This window comes from Leuciscus leuciscus (genome assembly GCF_965113295.1).
Source record: "Leuciscus leuciscus genome assembly, chromosome: 21".
Lineage (NCBI taxonomy): Eukaryota > Metazoa > Chordata > Actinopteri > Cypriniformes > Leuciscidae > Leuciscus > Leuciscus leuciscus.
Genome location: NC_138745.1, coordinates 24,259,685 through 24,280,552, shown reverse-complemented (window position 1 = coordinate 24,280,552; position 20,868 = coordinate 24,259,685). Strand labels below are relative to the sequence as shown.

The 20,868-nt window shown below is 39.1% G+C and overlaps 1 protein-coding gene across 7 annotated transcripts in view; it reads right to left on the bottom strand.

Moving 5' to 3' along the window:
- Positions 1-20,868, bottom strand: part of arhgap12b (Rho GTPase activating protein 12b) — a 56,415-nt gene that overhangs the window by 27,860 nt on the left and 7,687 nt on the right. For 4 of the 7 annotated variants that reach the window (XM_082151231.1, XM_082151230.1, XM_082151235.1 and 1 more), the window contains exons 2-3: positions 17,489-18,254; positions 1,499-1,585 (exon numbers count right to left, since the gene is read on the bottom strand). In XM_082151231.1, the coding sequence (XP_082007357.1) occupies positions 1,499-1,585; positions 17,489-18,175 (774 nt within the window). In that variant the 5' untranslated portion in view covers positions 18,176-18,254. The remainder of the gene's footprint in view (positions 1-1,498; positions 1,586-17,488; positions 18,255-20,868) is intronic. The other 3 variants (XM_082151233.1, XM_082151232.1, XM_082151236.1) reach the window with 1 other exon arrangement.

Genomic DNA, 20,868 nt, shown 5'->3' with positions numbered 1-20,868 from the left:
CCCCTGTACACACAAGCACAGCAGGGTTAACGAAACGTCTTAGACTCTCGTCGAACGTCTGCCACATGGACTAAAGGAGATGACGGCTCTTGGTACAGAGAGCACAATAGCTATTCAGGCAGAGCTGCCCTCAGAACAACTCACAATGACTCAACAAAGAGGAACAGAAAGATGAATAGACAGAGCGAGGCGATTCGGGAGTGACAGACACAGCCAAAAAGATTTTCAAAAGTGTCACTTTCTCAGCACAGAGGCATGGATGAGCAAAGAACAATGATTTCTGAAAGACTTCTGAAATAGTCTGGAAATATGAGGCTCTGCATTGGAAACCAAAAACTTTTCTCTATGGCAGAACTGAAGAGCATGTTTGAGGGATTGTGGGAAAGGAATTCCAATTATGCAAAACTATAGGAGAAAGACATTCCCAACGCTCAACGCAGCAATATGAGGAGGACATATGTTAGTGGTGCAGGACACCCATGCCTGCCCTAGACAAGACCTTTAGATGCAGAAATAGACACAGAACAATGTGTCTTTATCATGATGACCACAAAGCCACCGTACTGACGGAACAAAGCTTAAGTGTTGAAGACACTTGCCTGAATGACACGGGTTAATCAGCAAAAAGACGTCAATGGCCGCAATGACGCAACCTGTACTTGCCTCTCTGCTAAGGAAGCCTCAGTGCTGCTCTCCGTTCAAAAAAACAACTGACATCATCCCTCTCTCCTACACACTGTCCATTTCTTGTAGGTCAAGTTATGTGTGAGATTTCACCACAAAAGTATAGAGTATTCCAGTCGTTAGACAGCATGACAGTGACATGACAGAACACTGCAGCAAATTAAAATAATAATCATACCATACATATACATACATGACAAAATACAGTAAAAACAGTAATACTGTGAAATATTATGTTTTAATATATTTTATGGCAGATGGCAAAGCTGGATTTTCAGCATCATTACTCCAGTCTTCAATGTCACATGATCCTTTAGAAATCATTCTGATATGATTGATTTGCTGCTCAAGAAATATTTCTTATTATCAATGTTGAAAGCAGTGGCATGGCTTAATATTTTTGTGAAAACAGTGAATTTTTTCAGGATTATTCGAAGAATAGAACAGCATTTATTTGAAATAGAAATGTTTTGTAACTTTATGGATCTCTTTGCTTTCACTTTTGATCAATATAATGCATCCTTGCTGAATAAAAGCATTAAACTTTTAAATGGTAGTGTATATTATTATTATTAATAATATTAACAGTTAATATTAATAATAACAACAATATATCCAACATTTATTGCATTTTTATCATTATTATTTGATTAACATTTTTATTTCAATTTCAATTATGTTAAAAATGTACATATGGATAACATTTATCATACATAAGAAGCCACACCCTTAAATGAGAACCCAACCTACATTAAACGTCTTCCTGTATATTCACAGCATTCTCAATTTCCCCCTTCAGTGCTCGGACACTCACCAGGTAGTGTGGAGATCGAAGGTAGGAGAACATGTCTCCTGTGGATCTGGGGCCAAAACCGGCCCCCGCTGAGAAAGTGAGGTCCTTCTTGAAGCAAGAGGGACAGCAAGCGATACAGAGAGGGCGGAAGAGAAAAATAAGGAATCAGAGACAAGAGTCAGTCACGGCTTTCTAACCCAAAGCCACAAAGAGGCAGGCACTAGGTGCTTAAAGAGAGCATCTTAGTAGGTTAAATATAGAAGCAGTAGCGTTCTCTTTAAATAGGTTCACTCATTTGACACTGGTCTTGACTATTGTAGAGTAAAAGAGAGAGAGAGTAAAGCAACCACTAAGAGAAATCATGACAGGGTGGCCTTGTACGCTGAGGGTCTTCCAACAGAGGTCAGAGGTTACAGCACTAGAGATCAATGGAAATGCAGTTCACACGCTCCACAGAGAAACGGTGGGATTTCAATCGCCATGGTTCCTGTTCATGAGTCTGTCAGGGTGTAAGTTTGAAGCTCCATTCACACTGACAGTGATTAAATCACTAGAGGTCACCAAGTTACTGTGCTGTTGGTTGCTTTTGGACATTTCAACTCGACTGCAGTGTCAGGTGGCAAATCACATGAACTTCACTGACCAAACTCCCACTCGTAGTTGCCAATTGTATATTTCTTAACGAATTTAACTCTGCTAAACTTTGTTGGATGACAATTAATGACTTTCTTGTGGTCTGATCACTGTCAGTGTAAAGGCTTGATAAATAAATACTTTTGTCCTATTTTATTATAACATCTACAAGTACACCCTGTGTAGGTTGATGCACTCTGAAAAGTGAAAACACAACAGTGCTATCAAAACATTGCTCTGTTTGTTTGAGCACCCTAGCCAGTCTGACATAGCAACAGTGGCTGAACCAATAGTGTGAGTTTGGGGGCGGGGATATATTTTTCCAACCAATGGCGGACGAGGGAAGTGTTTGGGGGAAACCTGTTTAAAAACAGTCAAAACTTGACCTGCCTTGAGTCAGCAGTTTTGACATTTCATTGGCTGGGCAGTTGCCATGCAGGGCTTTGAACAAAGAACAATTTTGTGAGTGCCCTGTGTGCCTAGTCAAGCTCTATGCCATAAGTCTTCTGCTGATAATTTGCACACGGTCACGTCGACTCTCGTGCCCAATACATCACACCCACTCACAACCCCACTCACTGAATAATGCATATAGTGATTACTGTGTGTGGCTGAGCCTGAGAGAGACTGGTGTTTACAATTCTCTAAAATACAACCAAAGTCCCCTTTAGCCAACTCTGTTGACTCGGCAGCCATTTTTGCAGCTTTAATAACACATCTACTGTATGTCAAATCATTCCTCATCAAGATGACATCAACTTGGTTTGCAGTATTTATAATAATAATAATAATAATAATAATAATACTATCAAAATGTTTGTCAAATTGTCAAATTTTATTTTATGGACAAAACAAAAAATATAATCTATTGTGTTTCATAGAACAAAAAGTCAAACAGGTTTTGATTGACATGAGGGTGAGTAAATGAGGACAGAATTTAAATTTTTTATGCACTATTTAAATAAAGTTTTTAAATAAATCTCTCTCACATGCTCATGCAGAAATGGTCACTATGGAGATTACAGATATGAATGAGAGGGTGAATCAGGTTAATTAATGCTTTAATTAATGCTCTAAATGCTTATGCTTTTATCAAACCTCTCCTGCTTTAAACAACACGATAAGAAAAAGGACAAGGTTAAAGCGTGACCGGCAATCTGCACAAGACTACTGTACAAAAGAATGTGTTCATGTGTTATCACTTCTGCAGAGGTGTGTGAGTATTACCAAGTCTGTCATAGTGATTATAAGAACTCAACACTTGTCCACCAATTCAACACTCAACATTTCAAGAGCTCTCTTCCTCTCTGCTTCTTTATTTTATGCACTTTCACCTTCCATCAAGGTGACCCACATAGAACCATCCCTACATGCAAACATATAGATTTTGCTGTGCAGAGCTAATCCAGCATTAAACCTGTCACAGAAACCTCCAATCAGACACTTACATATACAATTTAGCCTCAGGGAATTTTGTAGGCTGGATTTCCATGATTTTAACTATCCTTCAGTGCTACATTCATAAGAGCGCTTCAGAGACGTCGCTGACATTCTTTAGGTCAATCAAAAGTCATGTGATCATTTTAGAGCTCAATCTAGTTAACAACAACAACAACAACAACAACACTGAGACAGACATAGAGGAAATAATACCACTGTGAGGAACAAAAAGCCAGACAAAGACAGGAAATGAAGTCAGACAGAAGTGTTGTCTGGGGTACAGGTGAGAGACGGCTGCTCAAGTAAACAAAGTTGATCAAAAGGCCTAAATAACATATAAAACATGGCCTTTGTTTCAATATTTACATTTATTCGTTTAGCAGATACAAGACAAACTCCATCATAAACACATTTGTACAAATTATAAATAAATATTCAAGCAAGAAGGGAAAACTTAACCATGATCCTTTGCAATTACGTTATACTCTCAGCCTTAAGTTTTGTTTGAGGCACCAAGTAGCAAGTTACCTAGATAACCACAATCAACACTGTTAAGTCTGCTTTGTTCTATTATGTCTATGAAATAGTCTGTTCTTATTTTACAGACAGATATTCTGACGGTGGTTGGTCGCTTTGCAGTGGCTGATGTGAAGCTGGATTCCGCAGTGTTTTCAGAATGATTTTAGATCAGACAGGTCATGGAGATCTTTTGCAGAGTACCCAAAACCTCTCTAGACCTTGAAAATTCAAGAGAAAGAATGAGAGGAAAAGCAGAAGAGAAAGAGGCACCCACTAAAAACTTCTGCATTAGCTGTCATGCAGCTTACGTTACTCCTACAGACTGATGATTAACTAACATCACCATGTCCCAGCACTTCCATAAACTCTTAAAGGTGCTCTAAGCGATGTTGGGTGACGTCACTTCTTGTTGACGTTCGAAATATTGTCAAACGAAACGGAGGCTAGCTCGACCCTCCCTCCTCCTCATCCCATCCCCTCCCCCTCCCTTCCGTGCTTCCTGAAACAGGCTTTTCCGATGTAAATTCGGAACTTTGCGCGTTGCTTCTCCTTTTCCCTCTTCTTTGCTATTTGTTCATCGGAACGTCGTCTCTTTGGTCGTGTGTCGGCCATATCAAAATTCAAGAGAATATAATTCTAACGTTAGTCGTTGTCTACGACATCTCTCCTCTAGCTAACTTCCCTCTTCATGCTTCTCTCTCCTCCCACTCCCCACACCCCCCTTCATGTGCACACGCACTAACCCCCCAACCCCCACCCCCAAATCATTCTTGTCGGTTATTGGCTGGAACACTGTTTGTTATGTTTCGTGGTCCAGGCTGGGCCAGTTTGTTTATGTTGCCGTTTGTGGGGCCTGGGCTGTCTACAGAGACCGCGTTTTTTTACAGTGTGTTCAGGGGACAGGCAGCTAGCGGATAGTGAGGAGATGTTTGCTGTATGTGACAAAAAATGTGTCAGCCTAAAAAATGCGTGACATCGCTTAGAGCACCTTTAACTGGCACATTACACTCTGCTCTTCAGTGTTATGTCCAGTCTGCATACATAAGTTCAAATCCTATAAAGATCAAGCTTGTTCGGCACAATTCTTAGTCTTTTTACGTTACAGTCGATAGCAATATAAGAACAAAAATAGTTCCTCCGGAAGCCAGAGTTACGTAAACAAGGGAGACGACAACAACATTGTCATCTGGATTATGGATTTAAAATCTGATTTACCCTTTTTGCCCGGGAGGGGAATGACCTGTTAAGATGTCAAACCACCACAACAAATCAAGACATGTTCTTATTCATCTTGAAATGTTTGTTCCTGACTCAGGGTTTTGAATCACTATAGGAAGAGAAGAAAATGAGACTCCTCAGACATCATTTGGTGCCATGAACAATCAAGTGCAGAGACCACAAAAAAATCTTGATTGTTCATGTAAATAGCAAATTGTCATTGAGTGTCAGTAAGACGGTCTCTTCCTGTCTTGGAGTATGGCTTTCAGCAAAAAAATAAGCAGCAAAATGCAAGATTTCTTACCTTTCCATTATCAATCAATATACTGCCCAGGTTGATAAATTGGCAGATATTTGGTCATTTAATTAGTTAATAACCATGTTTGCTTGAACAGAAGTATTCAGAAATATATGGATATTTTAATATATTTTAAAATGTGATTTAGTCCTGTGATGGTAAAGCTGAATTACCACAGTATTCAGTCACGTGACACTTCAGAAATCATTCTAATATGTTGATTTTGGTGCTCAAGAGATGTTTATTATTATCAATGTTGAAAACTGTTTGCTGCTAAATATTTTTGTCAAAACCATGATACTTTTTCTTCAGGATTCTTTGATAGAAATATAATAAAATAAAATAAATAGTCAGTGTCCCATTCCAGTAAAGTGCAGGAGATTCAGATGTTTACAAATCAAATCTCACATATTAAATGACTGCTATCTATCTCCATTATTTTTCTAATAAATCAAGAAATGTGTATGCGTCTCTTCCAGTATCTCAAACATCATTTTTGCTCAATTTCACTTTGTCCCTCCTACACATTAAGCCTCAAAAAGATATCAAAACTAGTATTTCACATCTGTCAACTCAAATTCATCTGTGACATTATCTTTCTCCTCGCCCTTTGGCTGACTGACTGGATGAGAGTATTTTAGCTGAAACGGAATGGTAAAGAGACATGGAGGCTCTTCACCCCCTTAGATGTCTGATAATGTGGCTTTTGTCAGTCATTCAGCCCTTTGGAGGCCTCTAGAGTCTCATTCTCTGTCTAGTTCAGTGATGACAACACTTCCCCTGCAGTTGCCTTAGATTCAGCAAGCAACTCCAGGAGGTGAAGCTAAAAGCAGACATTTAATTCAAGATAGACTGCTGTGGTTTCAAAGCCAATAATTGGGCTTTCGGCCACTCTGTGCATGTGTTTATGGGATTCAATTTTATTACTCCGGGGCTTGATACTTATAATGACACAGCATGAAATTTAGAGCACACACACACACAGGGCCTAGTTAAGAGACCTGAATCTGAACACAAGGCAATTCCGCTGTTCCGAGTAATTGTTTGGGAAAAATAAAAGTTGCGTCCCAAATGATGCACTACACTATGCACTTATATACGTACGTACTTATGCACTATGTACTCATCCGTGTATGAATTTTATATGGTTATTTTGTCATTCGACATCGGAGTCCGATGCCCCTCCCCCTCCGCTACGTAATTGAATTAAGTGCATCATCAGTGTATTTAAAGTGCACTTTTCTTTTTGGAATTTTCAGTGTGAACACACTATTCACACTTGGGAGTCTTTTCAGGCTGACATATGACTTCCAGATAATATTCCTGACTTGAATATTCAAATTTCAATTTGACCATTTTTAGATATACTTACTCACAAACACTTACATTTTCAATAACTAGGGGTGCACAATATATCAGAAACACTGTTTTCTGCAAATATTAGTGATCTGCAACTGGTCAATTTAATTGTTTGAGCTCATTCATCAGATTTTACATTTAAATTAAGTAAGATAAGTAATCTTTAAAAACACTAATTTAATAACAGTGCAGCAAATTTCAAAATGAATATCCATTTTTTATACTGTGCATTGTAATGTTGTGATACCTAAATTTACTGATTTTAGTTTACAAAATAGTATTGATTTAAATATTGGCATCTGTTATTGACCAGAACATGAAAATAATTATCGGCTGGATTTTTAATAGTGGTACATTAACGCAAAAACTCCGATAAATGTTTTTGAATCTTGTAAGAGGGACACACCATAACACAAGCGGCTCTTTGAGTGTTTGCTTTGGTTCTTTAGGCTCTCTTTGTGCCAGTATAAAGGGCCATTTTGGGGCACCCAGTGCTTACTGGCACAAACATCCACCCAAGTCTTTCTTTCCAATTGCACAAGCAGACAGCAATCCATCACACACTGCACAGAGAGAGAAAGAGATATTATTAACCTCTCCAAAGAGGACATAAAAGAGTATAAGATGAGTAAAAGGAGGGATAGAAAAACTGCCCTTTTAAGAGACAATTAACATTATTGGCTGGAACTCAATAAACACCAAACCCACTGTAGAATAAAGATTAGATTGTAGACGTAGATTAGATTGTCGTTTTAAAATCCTCACCAAATGTATGCACATACAACCATGTAACGCTAAGAGTGTGTGTCACATTCCCCTTAATCCAGTTCTTTCCCATCTGCCCCCAACCCCCTCTTCTTTATGGAGGTACCATAAGAGGCTTTTATATGGGGGTGGGTTGTGTTCGATGCAATAAGACAAGGGGAACATGCTTTTATACTAATTTAAATACACTCCAAATCTTTCCAGTTTGGTTGACTCAGAAGCTGGCATTTTGAGAGATGTTTTTAACTTCAGGCTCTGAACCGATCAGACCTGCAATTTCCCCAACAGCACTGAAAGAGAAGTTAGAGTGAAACGTGAGAGCTAGAAGCACTCAGTGGCCAGCGAGCCAGAGGATGACAGGAAGGATAGTGAGAGTGGTCTTTGACTGGGGTCTTCAAACCATCTGACTAGACGGTGTGTCAAAACACAGGATCAGCCAAGCTGATTTTATGAGGATTACATGAGGGGAGTGTCTTGTTTGGAAGATATCACAAACTGTCACTCTCATTGACAAGCTTCTCCCTATGTACCAGAGATTAACAACCCTTCTGTAGAACAAGATAAAACATTTTGAAAAATGTTGTTTTGTGCTTTTTGTCCATTCAATGAATTTCAGCAGGGCACAGTGTTGTTTTGAACCCATCGACTTTCATTATATAATGGACCAAAGCTTGAAAAGAGTTTTGAATAATCTTCTTCTATGTTCCACACATAGAACAAAAGTCTCAGTTGGAATGACATGAGGGTGAGTACATTTTCATTTTTGGGTGAACTATCCCTTTAAGAACTGACATTGAACCCTGACTGTTCAGGTCAGTGTATGCTATTAACTCTTTCCCCGCCAGCATTTCTGATCATTTTCACAAACTTTCATGACCGCCTGAATATTTTGTTGTCTGAATATCTGAACATGTAATATATACACAAGAACATGCTCTGCTTTAAAAAAACATAACAAAAAGAACCTTTTTATTCTAGCTTCATGCATTTTTTATCAACACTTGAAAGGGGGGGCAAGTATCATAAAAAACAACATTTTAAATAAAAAGCTGAGAAAATAGTGAAAAAAAGACTACGCCCGGATCGCATTCAGAACGATGATCAAAACATATATGGAGTAGATCGAGTCCATCAACATCCCCTAAGCTTGCACAGTCCTAAACTATTTCCTAGGTCGACATTAGGCGTTAGCATTAGCATTTATATGCTGTTTAATGTTTGATGATTGTTATTTTACATTTACATTTAGTCATTTAGCAGACGCTTTTATCCAAAGCGACTTACAGATTAGGACTAAATTAAGCGAGTCATCATGAAGAGGCAAAAACAACGCAAGTAGTGCTCAAAAAACAAAGTTCAGGCATTATTCAGAGTAGCATACATGTGCATAAGCCATGCTTCTATCACTTGTTTCCACTTCTTCTTCGTCTGTGTTTTTATCCGGAGATTCAGTTCTCTTTTAGAAGATGCGTAATAGCTTCCTCTACCGTAAAACATGGATTGCCGGAAATTTCCATCAATGGCGGAGAAGCGTCGTGTCATAAATAATAGAAAATTCTGTCAATGCCGGGGAAAGAGTTAATATTTCAAAAGCATCTCTTTATGTAATAGTGAGATTAGCACAAGCATAATCTACAGCTCAAAAAACAAATCTTTGTGATCCAAGTGGTATTTGGTGCAAGAAGGCCAAAGGGTAACACCCCGGCAGGGTTATTTGAGTGTTAAAGGAAGTGCATCATAAGGTCTTGCACAAAAAAACTGCAACTGGCACACAAATATACACATACAGTAATACTGAAAGTGCAAACAGACAGTGGACCGAGGAAACTTCTTTAGAAATGACTTCCTGTGTCCTTCAGCCATAACTGAATCACAGTAACAAAAGCTGGCAAAAAGTTAGAGCGTACAGACGACTCAATGTACACACACAAATGTGAAGTACTGAAAGCAGTGAAATTCTTCGCCCTGAGGATCTTCTCTTTGTTTTGACATGCTTGCTAAAACTAACAGCTTTGCAAATACTAACACATACACACATCTCAAAGTGACTGATAATCTAACAAAAACATGTCTGGGTCACATTTCACACAGATAGTACATGGAAAAACTCCCTTGAAACATATACATATTGTTCAAAAGTCTGAGGTCATTAAAAAAAAGATTTTAAAAAAAAAAGAAAGAAAAAAAAAAACTCTCCTATGCTCACCAAAGCTACATTCGATTAAAAAATACATTAAAAACATAAATAATGTGAATACTATTTTATTATATATATTTTCAGCATCATTACTGCAGTCTTCAGAGTCAAATGATCCTTCAGAAATCATTCTAATATACTAATTGTGATTTAGTGTTCAAGAAACATTTATTATTATTATCAATGTTGGAAACAGTTGAGCTGTGGAAACCTTTAATTTTTCAAGATTATTTGATGAAAAGTTCAAAAGAACAGAATTTATTTGAAATAGAGATTGTTTGTAACAATGTAAAAGTCTTTACTGTGACTTTTGATCAAATTGATGCATTCTTTCTGAATTAAGTATACATTTCTTAATGAAGGTAGTGTAGTAAATTTGAATATATGATGTTTTGTTTTGCCTTACAGCAATGACAGAAAGGTTTTTGCACCTTTAGTAATGAGAACTTGAGGAAAGCATGTTTAATTGCTGTAAAAATGGCAATGAAGAAAATATAGTCCAAAAACAGGCTTCATTTTCTACAAGTAAAGCATGATTTCTTACATCTTTCTTTTGATTTTGGGTCAATCTGTCCTGGACATGTTCTTCACCTGACTATTCCTTTGCAATGGTTTGTCACAAGCATCCACAAACAGTAACTTTCGGCTTTGAAGGCATTAACCAGGTGCCAATCTTCTATGCTGGAGAGAGACATCAAACATATTATGGCCTTTCAGACACGGCAGGACACACACAGCACTGAGACATCCATCTCCACAGTGAAATCCATTTCATTAATGAACTCGTGAGGAGAAACACAGAGGAGAAGGGTCATCAGCCAATCACAGGCGAGGACAGTAGAGGCCTGTGGCCTTGTACTTCCTATCCTCTACACACACAGATGTTGAAAACTGATATGTTTAGACTACTTAACCACAAGTAATATTAATGGCAGGAAATAGGAAATAGAAATAGAAAATAGGAAATAAAACTCCACGAGTAAGTTTGCGGACTGCAGTGTTTGCATAAAAAAGTTCTCTAATATGTGAGTGGGTTGATTCTTTGTGAGTGGGCAGATCACTCCGGATCATTCTACACTACTGGTTCACTATTGTGACTGATGCACCTCAGCTCAGCAAACCGAGATGTAGAACGTTCCCTCTGACAAAAGCACTCATGCACTGCTGAGATAATGTCCAACATAATCAAAAGGTCATAAACCCCTGTGAGGGACGGGTTACCTAAGTTCAGTCAGTGGCACAATGTTGTTTTCGCTTTCTATCTCTCTCTCATCTGTTTGACTTTAGCCTTTCCCACAGCTAAATGTCCCTGGATGAATTGTGGCTGGTCTGAATTGGTTTAAACACCAGAAAAATGTGAAACGGAGAGAAAAGTATTCACAGTGACATAAATTGATTCGCAAAGTTTGCTTCTTTTGTATTTGTAGATTCATTTTCACATGTTTCTATGGTATACTGGAAAAACAATGATTAGCATTTCATAATATTTAAAGGCTTTTACTGGCAAAAACCTTTAATACCTGTATATGCAAAGAGTCAATATTTTTACAGTGTTGACCCTTCTTCATAACCTCAGCAATTTGCTCTGGCATGCTGGATATTAGCTTCTGGCTGATGGAGATCAATTCTTGCCGTATAGCGCTCAGAGTCTGATTGTCCATTCGCCATTTGAGGATTGACTAAAGGTTCTCTATGGGATTAAGATCAGTGGGGTTGCCTGGCTACGGATCCAAAATTTACATGTAATGATCACTGAGCCACTCTTGCCTTGTGACATGGTGCTCCATCTTACTGGAAAATGCATGGATCATCACCAAATTACTCCTGGGTTGTTAGGAGAAGCTCTTGCAGGATGTTTCAATACCATTCTTTATTCAAGGCAGTGTTTTTGGAGAGAGCCCACTTCCTTGGATGAAAAGCAACCCCACACATGGATGGTCTCAGGATGCTTCACTGTTGGCATGACACAGAACTCATGGTAGAGTTCCCCTTTTCTTCTAAGGACAATCGCTTTTCCAGACGTCTCAAACGGTCGGAAGGGGGCTTCATCAGAGAGTGAATGTATCAATCCTTGTACTTCCTGCAGAATTTCAGTCTGTCATTGATGTTTTTCTTGGAGAGAAGTGGCTTCTTTACTGCCCTTCTTGACACCTTGTCCAATAGTCTTGGTGCAGATGCTCACACACACCTGCTGCCAATACTGAGCAAGATCTGCACTGGTGGTGACACATAGCTGTCGTAGCCAACTCCTCAGGAGGAGACAGTTGCTGGACACTCTGGGACGTCCTGAAGCCTTCTTTACTGCAGTCGAATCTCTCTCCTTGAAGTTCTCGATGATCCGGTAAATGGTTCTTTCAGGAGCAATATTCTTTGCAGTAAATTCCTTGCATGTGAGGTCATTTTGATGCAAATTGATGATGGACGCACATCTTGCTTTTTTAAAGGTAACCATTGCAAAAGAACACAGTGCTTCATCCCACCTTTTATAGCAATCAGTCTGCTCTTATAATCCACCGATATAATTTCACCTGGCTAGAACTTGTTCACACTTTCCCATGTGCTGATGATATGATTAGTGAATGATGTTAGCTGGTAATTTTGTGCCAGGGCCAAACATTTTGTTTTTTGTGATAAGGTCTATTTGTAATTATTTAAAATGCATCTGATCACTCTGCACAATAATCTAGAAACAATGTGAATAAACACCATAGCAACTGAAGTAGCAAACTTTGTGAAACACAAAATTTATGTCAAGGCTATAGATAAAAAAGATAGTGCCTTTATTACCTGTCAGCAGTCTAGACATACATTCCAATCCACTTTTTAGATAAAGTAAAATAGACTACCTACACTTTTATTGGTAGCTGGATGCGCTCTATCTGACTTTCAAATCCCATCTAACAAATAAACGAAGTAATATTCACCACAATTTTTGACTTAACTCTAATTGCCATTCCAATTAAATAAGACGCTGGATTAAAATGCTAAATAACACATAAAATGCTAAATAATTTGTTTTTATTTCAGAGAACATACCGTTAAAAAGTTTAGGGTATGTATGATTTTTATTTTTTATTAATTAATACTTTTATTTATCAGTGGTGCATTAAATTAATCAAAAGTGACAGTAACAATATTTATCATGTTATAAAAAAATTATATTTAAAATAAATGCCGCACTTTTGAACTTTCTATTCATTAAAGAATCCTGAAAAAAACTAAAAAACTAATCCCAAACTTTTGAAGAGTAGTGTATATCCTCTATGGGTGTGTGTCCGCACATGTTAAAGTTTGGGTACAAAATTGTCCCCAGAAGTGATTTTCCAAAACTCCCTTTTAGATCTTAAGGACACCCTCAATTGAAAAATTGATTCATAAATAAAGCATTTTTATTTTGTTTTGTTATTAAAATGCTAAATGTTTTCTTTTAAGTTTAGGCAAGTATAATTATCTTAACATTAAATAAAAAAAACAGAAGTCTATAGTCCGCTATTTAGATTAAATGTGTGTGAAGCTAAACTTACCTCACCCTCTGGACACATTCTGCCCCGACAACATGTCAGCTGTGCTCATCGACAGCAGACAGACAGAATGAGTTCGAGACAGAGAGATGCTCTGACAGCACGAGGGTACCAAACCACCCCCACACCACCCCAAACACACATCCATTTGATGTCCACTGCCATCTCTCAGCCTAAAGTCCATGTTTAGCCAAAAATAGAGACGGACAGACAGGAACAACAACAGACAGGAGAGAGAGCGAGAGATCTTTGATACATGAGTAAATATTAGATTAGGGTGAGCTGTACTGTTTTCCGCCCACTAGGATCGATGGGCCTTTATTGGGTTATCCAACTGAAGTCGGTGTGTGTGCTGGGACAGGAATGACAGGAATGCTTGGGGCCTCCTTTACTGTCAATGCAGGGAAGGAGCTACAGGATTCGGACTGAAGCCGAACCCACACACACTTCTCTTTTGGGCCTGTAACATGTGAGCTTAACAAAAGCGTCAATGATTCAATACTTGTGTGAAAATAACAATGAATGTACATACACAACAAATCAAAGGAAAACCAGCAGAAACAGACCAAAAAATGAAAGAAGCTGAAGTACAATAACTGTTCACAGTCACACAAAGGAAAACACCCAGCTGAGGGGGCTGAATTTAATTTCGTGCAGCTGCCCATTAGAAAAGCCCCTTTCTCTGTTATAAAAGCTATTTGTAATCTTTTATTAGAGAGGTGACATGCTACTAATCTCCTGGTCAAGTATTTGTTAGTGTCTTCTGATGGCTTATTATTATTTCAAGTTATTTGAGTCTGTCATAAAAAAAAAAAGGATAAAAAAAAAGTAGAATAAGGAAACACTCTAACATATAAAGTCCATAAAAGTGAAATAGTGGGGGAGGTGATGAGTGAGAGCCGGAAAGTGTGCGTGTGTGCGCCTGCAAATCTGCTTCGGGGGTGAAGATAAAGTCGAGGCATAGAAAAAAAGGCGAAGAATTGGGGTTCTAAATCCGTCCTCTGTGGGCCACTCTGGTGGAGTGTTGAGGGAAACAGATTTGGACCTCAATTCTTTCAGAGCGCAGAAGCTGCCCATTCATAAGCGGAGAGGTGGGATCGACTTCAAGAGGCATGCGGGCAGAGTATGTGACTTTGAGCTAAAAGTAATTATACAAATAGTTCCCCCAAACTGAAAATGCATAATTTACTCAGCCTTCCAAGAACGTATAAATGGCATTCTTTATTCCAGCGTTGTTACTGGTAACTAAAACTATTAATAGTAGAGTAGAGTAGAAAAATAGAATAGAATAGAATATTGAAATAAAGCTGAAATAAAATAAAATCTGAAATGAAAAACAGAAATGTTGCTTAGCAACTAACTGAAATAAAATAAGTTCGAGTTAAAATACTAAAATGACTAAAACTGAAATAAAAATGCATTAAAGCTAACTAAAAATATAAAAATACTAACTATAATTACTAAAAGAAAAGTAGAAAACAACTTAAAATGAAAACTGAATAAAAGCTAATTCAAAATATTTATAAATGCTAAACTACATTTTACTCCAAAGAACATTAGACTGTTCACACTTCTCTTTCTCATTCAGTTAAGTCACATAGTGCTGGTAATTGTTAAGTCTATAAAATCCATTAAAAAATATCCAATAAATTTTAAAGGCTATTTTGTGTTAACATAACAAAATAATTATTTTCTTGGTTATTAACAACAACTTTCATAGGCAGAGGCGACATTTGGAAGAGGGGGACATTTTCAGCAAATAATGCCTTAAATACAATGTTATTTTATGGCTCCACAAGACTTATGATATTTTGTGTTTTTAAGGGTTTGGAACCATGAGGCTCAGTAATTGATAGTGAACTCCTTCTTTAAACCAAACATCATACATAGCAGAAGATTAATGAAATTTGGAGGCCAAATATTCTTTGTAAGGGATAGTTGTTAAAGGGCTGATTAAGTAATCACATGGTTTAGTATTAGCAGCTGACCCTAATGGACAAAGCCTGACATGGGCAAATCCCTCAAAAGCCCAGAGTACTGTATGTTCTTTTAAGCCCATATATATGTGTGCGCATGGTTAAGCCACTGTCTAGAACCTGACTTTGAGAAGCATCATGATTGTTCTCATTATTTGACAGCAAGGGGATGTTGGCTAGAAATCTTCTTGATGTTGTCAACCAAGATCAGTAATAATAGATCCACTCAACGTGGCATCCCAGAAGATCAGCTCAATATACATGACAAGCTACAGGTTTACATGCTTATTGTCCTTATTGTTCACAATGATGATCCTTATGGATACCAAAATCTCAATGCGCATCTTTCCATCTCACTCACACATACAAAACGGGGGCAACAGCATGATCTAGTCAGATATGACCTACTTTCTATTCTCCCACAATCCCCTTTGTTCCCCCAGCAGCACCCTGTTTCAGAAAGAGAGAGAGAGAAATGGGGGAGGAGGATAGTAACAAAGACTAAACACCCAACTCCACATGATGCACCCTGGGACACTCAAAAAGCTCAATCACTCAGAAACTACTTAGTACATATTACTGTGGACTCCCCAAACTGCAGAGCCCCTTGACACCTAAGTAGTGGATTAAACATAATGCATGTGTTTCATGTTTCAATTTGCTCAAAATAAGTCTTCAAAATCTCCTATTTGTGTATTACATTAAAAAAATATAGCTTTAATTTTTAATATGGTGGAGTGAAAGCGTGCACACACAGAGAGGCGCGTTTCAGATAGCGCTTGAACACTGAATTAATTTCTCTTTCGCATCTCCTTGTACCTGAACGAACACATACACACAAAATTGTGTCAAAATACCAATCTTGGCAAGTATTCTTGTAAACACACTACAGTCATTATGTCTTAAGTGAACGTAAACAGTTGAGAAAGAAATCGGATGTGTAATATCATTATATTGTATCTGTGCATCAGGTCTTAAAGTGACAGCAGCCTAATATACCTGCTGCTTTCTGTGTCATTCATGTTAATAATCAAACAACAAAGCACAGCTTTAACAAAAATGTATATATAGCTTTAACAAATATTAATCTATATTTGATTTATATAGTGAACACTATAGTATTATTTTACATTTAGGCCAAATTATTTCATTTCTGTACCTGAATACTACAGTTAGACCTTACTTTACTTGTAACTTTGTCATATTGTATTTTTAATCTATGCTTCACTATTAATAAATACAAGTAAAATACTAAAACACAATATAAAAATATTTAATATATTTATGATTGTTAATATAGAACAATTGTTTTATATTATTATTTATTATTACAATTACACTTAAATATATTTTTTTAAATGATTCATTCACTAATTTCACATTTGATATATATATATATATATATATATATATATACTGTATATATATGTATATATATATAATATATACACATTTTAATATATAATATTACATAAATACACACCTACCCATATAATATATAGCCTAATATGATACACACATAATGCACCGTGCATTCAGAGATTGTAGACTAATACAAGCAACTTTTTAAATTCAGAAACGACTCTGTAAAAAGCCCAACAAGTGTTGCATTTTGTGATCTCAATGAAGTCTCTATTACTGTCTTAATCAAACCCTGAGAGGTGGCCACAATCTCCATCACCATAGCAGAGGACAGACTGCATCTCCTGCTAAACAAGTCTCACACAGCGGAAAGGAAGGAACGCAGGAAGAGGAGAGAAAAACACTGCTGAAACCAATTTAATCTGACAGAAAAGACGACGTGCAACCATAAATGTCAGAGGTAAAACCGAAGGAGGGATAAAGGGGAAGAAGTGAGGAGCAAATGTTAGATTAGTCTAGTAGTAATTGTTGGAACGGCAGATAATGACAGTCAAAGGATGAAAAGGAGCATTTCTGGCAAAGATAAGTGCTTGAAATGTAGAGAATGAAAGCCAAAGACGACATTGAAAGAGATAAAGGCAGAACATGAGTAAGTTTGGGAGGGAGAGGGAGAGAGAACAAATGCGTGGGAGAGGAAGGAGGGCGAATGTCACTCGTTCTTACCTGCATGTGTTCGGTAGAGCTGCTGCTGAGCTCATCTCCAGATTCAGAGTCATTTCTCATTTTCTCCAACCCATTTCCGTGTGACATGCTCCCTTCCATGTCCACCGTCAACACACCTGGGAGTTTCCCCTGGCAACCATGCTCTCGTGGAGGGGATTCCGCCCGCCCTCGTGGAAGTGCGGGGTTGCCATGGTGATAGTTATGATGGTTGTTGTTGTTGAGCAGAGTCAGCTCGGCAACAACGCTCTTCATCCCCGGGTTCTGATTGGTGTCCCGCATCAACAAAGGCGGGGTCAGTTGCCCTGGCAATGGGGAAGGCGTCGTTGAAGGAGGTGGCCTGCCAAAGCTGGACCTTTCCGTAGGAGCGCGTTGGTTGAGATTTTCATTCGACGATCGGCACTGGCTGATTTCAAGGACGTTGGGGGGCTTTGCGCGAGGTTTGGGCGGTGGCATGAGGGCACGTCGGACCTCTCGGACGTACTGAGCGGGGACATAAAAAGCCTTGGTGCCCTCCTCCCGCCGAACTTGCCACCAGTCCTCGTTGGTTTTACGAACCAACTGGTAGCATTCGCCCTGCCGTATGGAGATGAGTTTGTCTTTCGCCTTGTACTCATAATCGAACTCCACCTCGATATATACCTGCCCCGGGGCGATGGACAAATCACAACGGCCATCCCGTTCCGTCATGGCTCAATCTGTCCGTGCGTTATTCAGAAGACAGACTGTGAGTGGATCCACATCTCTCTCTCTTGCTGTGTCCGCACGACTGCAAAAAGAGAGAAAAAGAGAGATTGTTAGCACACAGGGATTGAAAACACACACACACACACACACACACCACACACGTTGAAAACTGTGGTACTGCTAATCAATAGCAATTGTGACAGACTTGATCTGATCACACGTTACACAAAAAATATGCTACTGTACTTTCCAGTATCAAGGACAGACGCATGGTAACCTAATCATGCGTGTGGACGCCATGGCAACTAACATATCAGTAATCCAATGATCAAATTACAATGACAGGTCTCAAGGAACATAACCGTGCTCACTCACACACCGATCACTGAGTGAACCGAGTGATATTTTCCAGAGCATTGCCTGCAGATCCCTTTCTACAGTCAACATGCATCTGTTTGCCCCCATATCCCACTCTCACATGTACACAATCCCCCTTAAGCATTCTGAGGTTAAATATACACTGTCATGTTCACATATGGTGCTTACAGATGATGGATTGTGACAGCCTTAGGCCGGATATAAAGAGTGGCTGGATTCACTCTTCCTTTTATTTCTCTGAATCCTTTGTTCTTTTAGACGTTTTGTGTATATGGAACAGAAGGTGTAACTTTCTGATGCATACTATGCACAAAAACTGCAAGTACTTTCTGATCTGGCCAGCTCTAATCTTATTGGCTGGCTTTTTAAACCACCTCTGATAGATGATGCACAATCTTTGAAACATGCCGTTTAATCTACTAAATAAACTATCCATCCATCCATCCATCTTCTTCCGCTTATCCGGGGCCGGGTCGCGGGGGCAGCAGTCTAAGCAGGGATGCCCAGACTTCCCTCTCCCTAGACACTTCCTCCAGCTCTTCCGGGGGGACACCGAGGCGTTCCCAGGCCAGCCGGGAGACATAGTCCCTCCAGCGTGTCCTAGGTCTTCCCCGGGGTCTCCTCCCGGTGGGACATGCCCGGAACACCTTCCCGGGAAGGCGTCCAGGAGGCATCCGGAAAAGATGCCCGAGCCACCTCAGCTGGCCCCTCTCGATGTGGAGGAGCAGCGGCTCTACTCTGAGCTCCTCCCGAGTGACTGAGCTTCTCACCCTATCTCTAAGGGATCGCCCAGCCACCCTGCGGAGAAAGCTCATTTCGGCCGCCTGTATCCGGGATCTTGTCCTTTCGGTCATAACCCACAGCTCATGACCATAGGTGAGAGTAGGAACGTAGATTGACCGGTAAATTGAGAGCTTCGCCTTACGGCTCAGCTCCTTCTTCACCACGACAGACCGGTACAGCGACCGCATTACTGCAGAAGCTGCACCGATCCGTCTGTCAATCTCCCGTTCCATCCTTCCCTCACTCGTGAACAAGACCCCAAGATACTTGAACTCCTCCACTTGAGGCAGGAACTCTCCACCAACCTGAAGCGGGCAAACCACCCTTTTCCGACTGAGAACCATGGCCTCGGATTTGGAGGTGCTGATTCTCATCCCAGCCGCTTCACACTCGGCTGCAAACCGTCCCAGTGCATGCTGAAGGTCCTGGTCTGATGGGGCCAACACGACAACATCATCCGCAAAGAGCAGAGATGAAATTGTGTGGTCCCCAAACCTGACCCCCTCCGGCCCCTGGCTGCGCCTAGAAATTCTGTCCATAAAAGTTATGAACAGAACCGGCGACAAAGGGCAGCCCTGCCGGAGTCCAACATGCACCGGGAACAAGTCTGACTTACTGCCGGCAATGCGAACCAAGCTCCTGCTCCGGTCGTACAGGGACCGGGTAGCCCTTAGCAAAGGGCCCCGAACCCCATACTCCCAGAGCACCCTCCACAAGATGCCGCGAGGGACACAGTCGAATGCCTTCTCCAAATCCACAAAGCACATGTGGATTGGTTGGGCAAACTCCCATGAACCCTCCAGCACCCTGTTAAATAAATACAGTTTGGAAATTTGGGGTTAGTACGATTTTTTTTAAAGAAATAATTTATTGAACAAGAATGCATTAAATTAAACGTGACAGGAAAGACTTACATTGTTTTTTTTTAAAAATCAATTTCAAATAAAGGCTGTTCGTTTGAACTTTCTATTCATCTATGAATCGTGAAAAAAAAAATATCACAGTTTCCAAACAAATATTAAGCAGCACAACTGTTTTCAGCATTGATAATATTAAGAAATGTCTACTGAGCACTAAAGCAGCATATTAGAATGATTTCTGAAGGATCATGTGACACTGAAATAATGACTTCTGAAAAATAATTTTCGTCGTTTGAGCTGAGCTGATAAATGGTTCGTGTGGCGCGGTTTTTGGCGTATAAATATTATATTGAATATTTATAGAACTTTTATCGAGGAAAATTATATCGCAATAATTATCATTTTATCGCACAGCCCTATTTACAGTGTATTAAAATAGAAAAAGGTTATTTTAAATTGTTATAATATAAAAAAATATGACTGTCTTACAGTATTTTTGATCAAATAAAATGAGGCTTTAGGGAGCATAGAAGAGACTTATTATTATTTATTTTTTTTAAACACTTACCCCAAACTTTTGAACAGTAGAGCATAGTCAAAATAGTATAGACTTTAAATATCGTCCATAATGAAAACAGTTATGAGCTAGACTTTATCCCAATAATGCAAAGTTTG